At 45.5% G+C, this 13,151-nt stretch overlaps 1 protein-coding gene across 1 annotated transcript in view; it reads left to right on the top strand.

Annotated features, from left to right (window-relative positions):
- RINT1 (RAD50 interactor 1) overlaps positions 1–13,151 on the top strand; it is a 205,282-nt gene that overhangs the window by 87,859 nt on the left and 104,272 nt on the right. The window contains exon 7 of the mRNA XM_069229853.1: positions 5,408–5,518. Within this exon, the coding sequence (XP_069085954.1) occupies positions 5,408–5,518 (111 nt within the window). The remainder of the gene's footprint in view (positions 1–5,407; positions 5,519–13,151) is intronic.

Genomic DNA, 13,151 nt, shown 5'->3' with positions numbered 1-13,151 from the left:
TGTGGTTGTGCTACTGGATTGAGTGCCTGGTCTGCTTAGGGGGGTTGGAATTGTTAGAACAGCCAGAGGAGCACCTCTTCCAGCCCACTCCAGAAACCTGCTGGTTGAAAAATTTCTTGGTAGATTGCTGGGCTTTATCTGAAGATGAAAAGGTATTCACGAAACGTAACAGTTCCTTTATGAAAAGGTCCCCAAAAAAGCCCTCCTTCGCTTCTGGTCCGGCTTCGGTTGTACCCAACTCTCACAATCTGGGTTCGATTTTTATGAGCAAAGAGAGTCTACACTCAGTGGACAAGGTGCAGGTGGCATTCCCCAGAAAATAAAGGGCCTGTTGGGCCCAGCCTGATAATATGGCAGGATCAGCCATATGATCAGACTCCCTGGCGTCTTCAGCCAAATCCAGGATTTTGGTAAGTGGCCTCAGGAGAACCTTGTCTTGGCAAGAGCCCCAGGGAGTGGTCTAGACCCTACTTAGGGTATTTTACAAACTTGCCAATGAATGTAGCCATCCTGGCATGAATGTCTGGAGTGTGTGCCACTTTGCTGGCCAGAGAAGGTCTTGGACATTCTGCTCTTCAGCCCCCCGCCTCCCCCACCGGACCTCCTGGTCTATGGGTTTCCTGATCCTGCTCACAACATAGCTTGCCTGTTTTGGCACAGGGACCCAAACCGCTGAGCGAGGGGGGTAGATGTCCAGTGGGTTCAACATTCCCGCAACCCCTGCAGAGTCTGTATCGCTGTTGTGCTCCAGCTTGGGCTTCTTGGCTCCACCTGCTGGCCACCACGGTCTGCCCTGGCCTGGTTTGTCACCCAAATCCCCACTAGGGAAGTCAGGGTCGTCCTCCGGTGTGCTCATCTGTTCCCTGAGGGGAGCAGGAATTGTCTATGGCAGTCTTCGCAGGCTGGGAATCATCAGGAGACTTCTAAGCATCCAGGTGCCTTTCAGGAAGGCCTGATGAAGCCTCTCAAAAGCATCCAAGTAGGTAGAGGCTGGAAGGACATTAGGAGATGGTCTTGCAAATTTAGATATGGATTTACCCCTAGGCACTCCCCTGAAGTCAGAAGGAGGAGTGTGCCTCTGATCTTCCCAAGCTGTGGGTAAAATGGTACTACGGAACACCAGATTAATGTTTTTGTGAATTATGGGTTGCAGTGTTGATGAGACCGCCCTTTCCAAGGAGGCATCAGTTGCATTCACAAGCTCCTCATCAATGTGAAGCAGGGTCAGTTCCTCCTAAACAGACTTCTGGAAATCATTAGAAGCACCAGTTGTTGTTCCTGTGCATATATCTATGTCAAGGGAGGAAAAAACTAAAAAACTAAGTGGACAATGAAGGAGAATACAAAACATTCCCAGCAAAAATGTGGATGTCCTACTGCTTCATGGGACTCAAGGTCTGCCTAATTCAAAGCCCTATGTAATGAAGCACAGTAAATAAACGCTCTGCGGTGAAAAAACGCTTATCTGGAGCCTAAATATTATGTAGGTAATGGGACACCGCCAGCAACGTCGTGCTCTGCCAGTCAGTCACCCTTCACTGTTAATGGAAGGAAACTGATAGCCGACCTGACGTGCTAAGGAATCGAAGGAATGTGGGAGGGAGGGGAACTTTCTTCTATCAGGCGAGCGCAGGCTTGCACACGCCCTCTAGGGAGTTCCCAATGCCACTGTGTGTCACGTGAAGCACGAGTTGTGTCAGAGGTACCCTCAGATGAAAAACTCCCAATGCTTGCCAGCGTTCCTCCCGGCCGACAGCAGAAGCGTCGGAAGGAGGAAACAGGCCAAAAGCAGCGTCCGAAGCCTCCCCGATTTAAGAACACATTCTATTCCCTGCAGTAAGGAGAATGGCACACCGCAGCAAAGACAAGACAGGTAAATATTCTCAGTGCAATGCTGCAGTCATGTGCAGAACAACAAGGCCATAATAATCAAAGTACAGCGCGATCATGGATAGAAAATACCACACTAAATGCAGTATCAAGGAAAAGCACTTTTCTGGCGGCTAAGCAGCAAAGAAAGAGGAAGTGCCTTGATGCTGCATTTACTGGGATGTTCTGTATGGTTGCTGGTATAGACTACTGCAAACACTCATGGGATTTGTAGTTTTTTCATTGTTGTGTCTTTTAAGCCTGCTGAGTGGAATAAATAAAGGAGTTTAGCATAATCCGAGCATCCTGTCCTGACATGGAATTTGAAAAATAGAGTAACATTTAATAAACAACATGACATCAAAATGACAAAAATCCAATAAGGGGAACAGGAGATATGATTTATTTTAAGATGAAAGGGAAAATAGCTTTAAAAAGCACAATGTGCCAATGACAGTCAGTGGTCAGAGTGGAGCAAGACCTAAACGCAATTTGATACTGAGCACGATGGAGTGTGACCAGATACACTAAAATGTTTTGTCATTATCAAAGGTTTTACCTTCTGACTTTAGTCGTTTCCATCTCAGCCCAGTACAGGAGTCTACAGAGTACACTTCTGAAGTCTCCTAGGACCTAAGGGAAGGCACTTAGGGACTCACAGGGTGGCCAACCGAGGCCAGCAGAGGAGTCCAGTTGAGGTCCAGTTGCCATTGGGCAGTTGCAGGAAAAGACCTCTAGTGTTTTTATTTCCCCTGTAGCTTTAACAGGAGGTCAGTCTCATGGCGTCCATGTCTTTGTCCTAGGTACGAGAGAGAGAGAGAGAGAGAGCACTTCCAGTCCTCTAGGGCTCTTCTCAGGTTGCAGACAGCAGGTTCCGTCCTCTGCTGATCTTCCTCGGGTCCGGGTGTGTTCTGTTGTGAGTGCCTGGAGATGCCACGTTTATGCCTGGCACGAGCTAGTGGGTAGTAGTGACCCCTGGGATGCCCTAACTAGTGGGGTAAAGGTTCTCGGGGATAACCCTACCCACTTTGGGAATCTTCAGGATGGCTGAGTCCTCCTAAAACCTAAAAAATAAAGTTGTAAAAAAATGTCTGAAGTCTTCGGCCACACTTACCTTGGGCTCTAAGGGTTGGGAGTGCACTATGGTAATAATCCTATTATCCTCCCACATGCAACACTACAATTCACTTTGAGGCACGTTGTGTACCCACATCAACTTCTGAGTTGGAAGTCTGGTAGAACAAAGCTTACTTTTCAGCAACCAGATAATGGTTACAGACACATTGTTATGGCAGCCTGTTTTCCTCACTTGAATTGCACTCTAGATGTTATATGTAAACACAGAAGACCTGTCAAATAGGCTTTGACACTGTAATGTCAAAAAGTGGCCTACTGTGATTGTGGTCTTTATATCTGGGGGGACAAAAGAAGTGCCCAGCCCAAGCGTCAGCTAGCATTTACATGTGACCGAGCAGGCATTTTTAAAATGTGTCCGAAGTGTTGTGTGGAAAACTCCAGCATACTTGTCAAGCAGCATTTGATGCCCTAATGTCAAAAAGGATCCTCACAACCCCACACTGCATACTCTGTCAGGTTCAGATGGACGATCTCTACCAATTTAGGTCAGCATGTTCATACCTCATACACACGTATGTAAGTGCTAATTAATGGTTAATAGATGTAGGAGAGAAAAATGCAGATTTAGCTTCCAGGGACTTTAGCTGGGGGAAAGACAACTTTCAAAAAGTCATCTTTAAAAAATATTTCTTACAAATCTGACTTCACCATCAAATTGGCCATGTAATAAATAGTTAAACAAGTCCAAAAATGAAAATTGGAGTTGTTTTCTAGCCGGTAATAACATTGATTAAATGTGAGATTATACCTCAGTGTAAACACCTGTTTAAAATTAAATTATTGCGTGCCCTACTTTTACAAACCACACTCCCTGCTTTTTTGGTATTAAGGTCTCTTTAGTGGTGCCTTCTTAATGTTTAAAAGGAAGGTTTGGGTCTAGGCACAATGTGTGCTGCAGACCACTGGTGACATTTAACTTACAGACCCTGGGCACACTTTGCACCATATACTAGATCTTGCAGCCAATTAGGGGGTATGCCATATTCATCACCTTGAAACGGGTATTATGGGCTCTTTACCACTGGTTAGCAGGGGTAACGTGCACAGAATTCTACAGCCAGAAAAATAAAGTTCTGCAACAAGGCAAAACATCCAGAGTAAGCCTGCAGAAAGGACACATTTCCACCACCCCATTTATCTGCCATATTTCCTTCTTGTATGTTCAGAAGCAAACCTGAAAATCCTTTTAATGGAATGTTGGTAGTGAAGTGCCTCTAACAGAGTATGGGCAACTATACTCTATTCTCCATTGATAAAGACTTTTGGGACAACTTCCCTGGAGGGGTAGCGGGCCAGGGCACAAAAAGCAAGCAATTTGGCAGCCAAAATGCATGCTTTTCAGGCTGTTATATATTTTATAGCACTTGTCACCAAAAAGACTGGGTATTTTTTACTACAAATATGGAGCTGATAGACCTATGATCTATTGCATAGATTACTTGTAGTCTGAATCGGTAGTGGTCAGTGAAGGTCCATCAGGGTCAGGACCATGTTGGAGTTTCATGGTAACCATTGACTATATAATTGTAGTCCATTTAGACTGATCACTTGTACGTTTTTTCTGTGTAGTCATGTTCAATATCTAGCCTTGATCTGTGTTTATACTGGACCCCCCTGCTGTAATTCAGTCGCTGAGGATCTGATTCTAAAGACATTCTGGAGTGCACGAAAACAAGTGGTAGAGTTCTTGAAAGCTATCATGTGGGAATGAATGAGTTAAAAATGTATAAAAATGAGCTGTTCATTGTACCTAATTGCTTGCTGTAACATTCTTTTTATTGTTTGGGATTGACGGACACAGTTGCGGATCAAATTTGATGCTGAGTAGAGGACAAACTTGGAGACAGCATACCAACAAGAGCAGAACTATACCTCCTGCTTGATACTATCTGCTGCATTAAAGTCCTCCAGCACATAAGATTATGGCTGATCTCATCCATTCTTGAGATGAGATAAGTGTATTTGGCTACCTGCGGACATTCTACAGAACCATTTCTTAATGGTATCTTGCAAAAACGTCAAACTTGCCTCTATATGCATATTCTAAACGACCAGGAAGTTTCTTTTCCATAGGATCTGTAGTAGCGTTTTCAATGCACCACAATATAGGTTCCAAGTGGAAGATTATGGTCACTGGAATTGAACTGCCCTAATATTTTATTCATGTTAATTGAAATGTAACATATTTTTGAGTTCTGGGAACTCTGAGGCAAATTGGTAGTACATTTCTGAAAGTTGCAATTAGAAGAGCAGAATTGTGTGCCTTCTGCCCCTTGGACCTTTTAAATTGGTTTGAAAAAAATGTACATTTTTGCCAAACCACATATGTACTCCATATTCAAGTTTTATAACTACAAAGTCTACTGTAGATCTTTAAATGCTTGTGTGTTATACCTTTCAGCCAGAGTGGTACCTGACACAGATACTCATGTGGATCAAAAACCATTCGAAGTTCCTGGATGAGAGAATACAACCTGTCCTGGACAAAGCTGGATCAACAGTAAATGCTAGGGTAAAGTCTTCAGTGTCAATTATATATAGGTTAATTTGATTTCAAAATTGTTGGCAAGCTGTAAGACTCTTACTCCCATTGTGTAGTCTTTGAGATAGACATGTCAGAGTAACACAGAGCTTAGTCTACAACCATTTTATAAGCTCGGACTGGGCATTGAGTTTCAAATGAGTGGATTAAGCTTTATTTGCAAATATTTTAGGATATGCTTATAGCGCCTGTTGTATGTTTCAGTTTCAGTTTCTTCAGATTTACTGGCTATACGACTGTAATGCGTTTGAAGAATTTTAAGGAAGCATGGTTTTGTTATAAGAGTTTGGGTCATGTTAAAATATCGGAACTATTCGAACAATATGCTATGTCTGTTGCATTCTGTTTTGCTGTGCAGACTGAGATGTGCCACGCCCAACCTGGATGAGAAAAAAGAAGGAAGTATACGATGGATGAGAGTGGTCTGTGATGTATAAAACATATTACTGGGAGAAGAGTGGCACAGGATGTGTGATAGGATTGAGACACCGTCATGATGAGAGAGGAATGAGAGAGGAGGGCGGCCCAAACTGAATGAGAAGGTGAGCAAGGTGCACAATAGATGAGAAAGATGTCCTTGGGTGAAGGTGAATAAGAGAGAGGAGAGAGGGGAAGAAGGCACAAGTCAAATGAGAGAGTTGGCGGGTCACAGAGCAGATGATGGATGAAAAAGTGGAGACCGGCACCATTTGTATTAGAGAGTTGAGTGCAGTATAAATAAGAAAAAAGTGGAGTGAAGTGTTGACTGGCCCTAGGTATGGGAATGAGGTGCAGCACAGAGAAGATAGTGTGAAGAAGGACAGGCTGGATGAATGAGAAACATGAAGGACAAATCATGGATGAGACTGGTGCCTGCAGTACAAAACCGATGAGAGAAGAATAAGAGTCATGGTAGTGTAGAACAAGACTAATGAAGGATGGTAGAGAAGTGTAAGACTGATAAGACTAATAAGTAAGAGTACTAGTGCTTGTTGGGGATAAGTGAAGAGACCAGGGCTTATTAGGGTTAGGAGAGGAGCCCAAGGCACAGGATAGTTGAGAGCAGTGGCAAAAGCTGAATGAGTGAGGAGAGGTTAAAGAGATACCATACTGATGAGAGAGGGGGTTGAGGGGTGAGAGAGGAACAAGATGGGCTATAGAGGGTACCAAGACACAAGATGGATTAGAAAGCAAAACATGATGTTCTGGATGAGAGAGGGGACTATGTTCCAAGAAGGATGAGACCAGGACCAAGGCATATGAAGGAAGATGAGAGGGAGACCAAGGCAAACAACTGAAGTCAGAGGGCCTAGAACACAGTGGATGAAAAAGGTTACAGAGGTTCAATGTGGATGATTTAAAGGACCAGGAAACAAGATTGCTTTGAGCAGAGATCAAGGCACATGATAGATGAGAGAAGAAGTGACAGAGGGGAGTGAGATGTTGAACATATGGGTATGGAAACAAAAGAGCACAATACGGAAGAGAAAGTAGAGTGAAACAAAAGTCAGAGGTAAGTGAGGTGCAATCTGGATGAGAGAGAGGAACAGGGTATTATGAATATGAGAGGGTGCACAGCACAAGCCATATGTGCAAGAATGCTGATGCGCAGAACTGATGGATATTGTATAAGAATAAGATGGATGAGAATGGGGAACCTAGGAACAAAATGCATGAGCAGGATGACAAGCTGAATGAGAAAGAGAAACATAGCTCACTTTGTATGAGAGAAGGAGCCAAAAAATAGAACTTAACAGAATGAAAACCTGAATTCAAGAAAGAAGAGTGAGGTGGAGCACAAAACAGATGAGAGGAATGCCAGACACAAGAAAGATGAGAGGAGCGTGTTACACAGGGTGGTTAATAGATGATGGATGGAGCGAATGATCAATAAGCGAGAAGACCAAGGCACACCGTGGAGGAGGGTGGTGATCAAAGCATATGATCAATGAGAAAGGGGCTGTGGCACAAGGCAGATGACAGAGAAGGCTAATGCATATGAAAAGTGACAGAGGAAAGCGAGAGGCAAGATGGATAAGAGATAAGAGAGGGGGATTAAAGAGGAGACAAATGATTGCGACAAAATAGAGGGACACAGCAGGGACACAACAGGGGAGGGAGTGGAGTGAAGTGTCACTGTTGCTTTAAGCCTAGCCATAACTACTTCAAAACTCTATAACTTAGATGGGTCCCTTTATTAAAAAAATGTTTGGAACTCCCTCTTATTTATGATGGTGGAACAGATGCACTTTGGTAAAGTGGTGATACTCCCTCAGTGCCATTTTCTCTCCTATTTCTGTTGTTTGTCAGCTACATTCTTCTTTAGGGCAGGATGCACAGAACAGGTGGGAAAAGGATATGAATGTAGCCAGCGAAAAATAGATGAGCTGTATCCAATAGATGAGACTATGATTATGGGCAGTCTAAAACTTTTCAACCCTGAGTTTGAGTCAGTAGTTGATGGGTTTTTAAGGAACAAGTTCTGATGTATCTCCATGATTCGAAACAATATTTGTTCAATTTTGGTCATCCTAAATATTTTTAAATAAGAAAATCTGCACAATAAGAAATTCTGGATGATGGAGATTGCATAACATGCATTATTATGGGGGTCAAAAGTGTTACAGATCCTCAGGAGAAGATGTAAGCCCTACTGCAGCATCTCTCTGACAAGAGCAGAAAGGGGGGGTAAATCGTAGAGGGGAGTAAAGTTATTTTTAATGCCACCATACAGTGCACTTTAGACATAACTGACAAAGTCAACAGGGGGATAAACACCTCCATAATCCCATGCCACCACTCCTGGCTGCATATTTCCGGCTTCGAACTGGAAGTCCAACAACACTTTGTCAACCTGCCCTTTGATGGAAAGCACTTCTGTGGCCCTGCAGGTTGATGACATGTTGGAGAAAATGAAGAAGAACATGGACAAGGTCATGGGCACCATCAGGAGTGGACAACCAGAGCCCCCCTTTTTTTTATATTTCTTTATTGCTTTTATATGTTAACACAACATATTGCAAAGTAATAATACATATGACCCATCTGGCCATAATCAATAACAAGTTGTAACAACAATCATGGGTGGGGGATCACTGACAACATGAATCTGAGCACCCACATTGTGAATTCAGTACAATTGTTGTGAAGTTTATAAGCATTCAGCATGTCACCCCCGCACATCTATGCAATGCAGCCCTCAATCAGCCCAGAATCCCCACATCTGAAGGGGGTGTGTATTTATTTTAGTCACATATACAGGTCTGTAGCATGCTGAACTGAGTGTGGACGCTATCAATACTCCATCACCAATATCGGGGAATCAAAGTGAAGTAAGCACCGGTGTCAGCTGCGTGCACAGGTCTGTTAACAATTAGCTCCCACATTTTCGCAGTCCCAAAGCTTCCTCGCACTGGAGAGCCATGCATTCTGCTCTCGCCCAGTTAGCCAGTGAACGTATCCATGCTTCATAGGCTGGTGGCTCAGGAAATTGCCATTAACGAGTTATAAGGCGTTTGGCCACCAACAACCCCAGATCCAAAAAATGGGACGTTGCTTTCAATTTTTTACCCCTAGGACACAATCCTAGGACACATGCCTCCCATGTCAATAATAAGGGCTGGCCCACACAATGCATCAAGCGTGCATCGATTGGGGTCCAATACTGACTCAGCGCGGGACATGACCACATCATGTGTAGAAAGTCCGCTCCTAAGCACTGACACCGCTGACAAGCCACATCCACACCGTTAAAATATCTATTGATCTTATTGGGGGTAAGGTATGCCCTTTGTGTGAAATAATATTGAATGAGGCGAAATCGCATATTGCGAGGTACATATGTGGGGTCTCTCATATTGTCACCCATTCCTTGTCTGTGAAAGGTTCCCCCCTGTATCCTTCCCACTTCCTTCGGAGAGGCACATGCGGGCCAGTTATATGGAGACGTAGGGAGTCTGCTATCCAGTGTATTAAATGCCCCCCTTCCCCAAAGACATGTAGGTACTGTAGTGTGTAGTGCATACGAGGTTCTTCTGTGAGGTCTCCCCACGCTTGTTGCAAGGATTGTCTAAGTGACTTTTACAACATAAAGGTACCTAGATGTCGTCCGGTGGCCTCCATCAGTGTGTCATGAGTGATGAGATTGCCATCAGTGTATAGGTCTCCTATACTGCGTGCCAAGCTGTCAGGTCTGCAGTCGACGTGTCACATGTGCCACGCGGCGTTCCCAACAATGGTATGGCTGGTGCATAGGGTATGGTGTCTCTGGAGAGGTAGCAGCATCTGCGGAAACAATGGTATGCTAGATTCAGTAATATAGGAGCTGGTGCTGCGGATTTAGCACAGGGATGAAATAAGCGTAGCAACTTACTCCGTGGCCGTGTCCGCCAACTGCTTCGATGAGAGCCAACGGGCCACCCATTGCAACTGCGCAGCTATATAGTAGTTTTCTAGATTCGGCAGCGCTAAACCACCCTGTTTCAATGGACAATAAAGCCAGAAACTCTTGCATGCTTGTTGAGCAGAGGCATTATGTCACTAGGGAAATTTGGCAGGTCTCTTATATACACCAGAAGGTCATCTGTGTAAGGAGAGACCACATGTGTCCCATCACCCAGTGGTATTCCCCCAATTGCATCCCGCCTCACTGCAAGAGCAAAAAGGAGGGGAGACAGTTGGCATCCCTGCCGTGTGCCTCTCCCAACATGTATGGGGGACAACACCAAGCGTCCCATTCTGCTACGGGCCAATGGATACGTGTAGAATAGCCTCACCAATTGTATAAAGTGAGGGCCAGATCCCTATTTCGGTAGGACTGCAAAAAGGAAAGGCCACTCCAACAAGTCAAATGCCTTTTCCAGGTCAATCACCAAGCAACCCACCCGTGGCCTATGGTGGGGAGCATACCGTAGTACGCGAAAAAATACAAGTAGATTGAGAGACGTTGTGTGACCCGGCACAAAGCCATTCTGATCCTCATGTACCAAGGAGGGCACTAGTGGGGCTAGGCGTGTTGCAATCACCTTGGCAAATATTTTATAATATGTGTTTAAAAGCGCCAACGATATATAGGAGTGTAGATCAGTGGGGTCCTTATGCGGCTTAAGAAGGGAGACTAACATGGCCTCTCGTAACGTATTAGGCAAACATGCTAGTGCCAAGGACTCCTCGTATAGAGCGACCAGCCGAGGGGCCAGTTGGACTGCGTAGGCTTGATAAAATTCAGCCGGCAGCCAATCCGGGCCAGGCACCTTGCCATTTGCAAGTGACTTAATGGCCTCCCGTATCTCAGACAATAATAAAGGATCATCTAGTTCCAGACACTGCTCAGCCGTGATCCGAGGCAGAGATACTCCTGCGAGGAACTGCTCAACAACTTGTAGGGGAGGAGGAGAAATAGAGGCATATAGAGATTCATAATGAGTATGCATTTATAATAAATCACCAGACAACGTCCGAATAGATAGCACGGAGCTAGGGGTGGTCTCCTGTCTTATTAAGCGGGCAAGTAGAGCACCGGCTCTATCCGCCCGCGTGTGTACATTAACAGAGTGTGCCGCGTAATTGAGGTATCGCAAATGTTCAAGGAGCTGCATGGGTTTTCCGCATGCCTAGTAATTGGGAAAGGACACTGGGTTTCTGCACGACTTCCGACTTGTGCCGCAAGAGCTGTCGCTCTACCGCGAACACCTCCCGGTCCAGCGGCCTGCGTGCTCCAATTCTGAACCCTATACAGTAACCCCACAACGCAGCCTTAAATGCGTCCCATTCTATCGAACGGGAGGATGCTGTGTCAGCAGTTAGCTCAAAGTAACTAATGATCTGTTGGCCAGTTGGCTCGCGGAATGCAGAGTCCTCCAACACAGTTGTTTGCATTTTTCACGTAGGAACAGGGGATTGCTCAGGCCCACCCCAGTCGAGTTGAAGGTATTGAGGATTGTGGTCCAAATGGATACAGCCTAAGTAATCCGTCTCCACAACCGCCTGAAGCAGAGCGGCCGTGCAGAGTAATCTATCGAGCCGAACATGCAGATCATGTGATGCTGAGTAGAAGGAGTACTCTATGGCATCCACATTGTAATTCCGCCAAAGGTCCGTCAATTGCCAGTGATGCAGCCAGGTTGCAAGAGAGCGGGCATTGAATATGGCAGTGGTGCGCGCTAATGGTGGGAAGGATCTGTCCAGGTATGTATCCAACATGCAATTGAAATCTCCCCCAATCAGCCAAGGAATGCCACTCCACTGCGCCAGCAGTTGACTGAGTTTGTTTAGATAAATAGCCTGATCTACATTGGAAGCGTATACATTGCCAAGGAGAACTTGACAGCCACTCAGTCGGCCGTGGACGAACACATAACGGCCATCAGTGTCCGTGACCTGTTCTAAAAGATGGAATGGAACCCCTGGGCGGATCCATGTCAGTACTCCCCGCGCATAGCATTAGTAGTTCGTGCAGTACACTTGGCCGCGCCATTTTCTTCTGAGTGTGTCTGCGCCTGAACTCATTAGATGTGTTTCCTACTATAGTGAGATATGGGCACCATGTCGCTTCAAATAGGAGTAGACCGCGTATCTGCGCGCAGGAGTGTGCATGCCACATACATAACATGTAACTACATTAATGCGTGCCATCTTTCATATTACCAATAAACGATGGTGCTGGTCATAGTTGCCACACATCCGACTTTGGCCATGTGATGTGCAAAGGAGCTGAACAATGTGTGGTGAGTGCCTTCATGTGTCGCCTAGTGCTGAACTGGGATATGAGCAAACAACAACAATCAACATATTGAGACCATGTCATAATGAATACCAAAAGAGCAGTACACCGGAACCTGTGACTGCCCAAACCAATTGATAACAACTAAATCAATATAAAGGTATCCTCATGGTAGGGACAACCAGCAGAGGGCCTACCAAACTCAGTAGCACGGGGAGTCAAACATATGCCACCTTGTAAATGGTACAGTACGTTTGGCTACAGAAGAAGTATTATACATTAATGACAATTGTATTCGTAGGGAGAGATGGGTCATAGGCTGGTGGGCAGTTGAGCTCAAAGGAGAATGTCTGTCGTCTGCAGGGTGACATCTGGGGGATTATGAGAGCTCTGCATCGAGGGGCACGTAACAGCAGAACCTTCCCCATATGAGGAGTGGGAGCTCTGTGCTTCCGGCTAGTGCACTGCTCTACATTCTAAAGTGCGGGCGCCTGTTGCATTGAACTACGCCGTTCCTGTATTCTTTGTTCTAGGTCGGGGACTGCAGGTAGATTCCCCTCTTCTCGTGCTCTCATCCTGCCCTGTCCCCTGCTACGCCTTCGTGCGGCACCGCCTCCCGGTAGCTCCGGCCTTAGTGAAGATTCGGCACCACCATCAGAACTCTCAATCCAGTGCTATGCCTCCTCAGGGGAGACAAAAACCTGTGTGGTGTCAGCAGTCACCACACGGAGCTTAGCCGGGAAGAGGAGAGAATAAGTGTATCCCAACTAACGGAGGTTCTGCTTCACTGCCAGGAAATTATTACGTTGCTTCTGCACAGCAGCTGTGTAGTCGGGGAAGAACATCACTTTGGTGCTCTGCACCTCTGTCATTGAACGACTCTCCTTCAATACTACGTCTCTA

This window comes from Pleurodeles waltl, chromosome 4_1, assembly GCF_031143425.1.
Source record: "Pleurodeles waltl isolate 20211129_DDA chromosome 4_1, aPleWal1.hap1.20221129, whole genome shotgun sequence".
NCBI lineage: Eukaryota > Metazoa > Chordata > Amphibia > Caudata > Salamandridae > Pleurodeles > Pleurodeles waltl.
The sequence above is the reverse complement of the archived record's forward strand: the minus strand, read 5'-3'. Positions and strand labels throughout refer to the sequence as shown.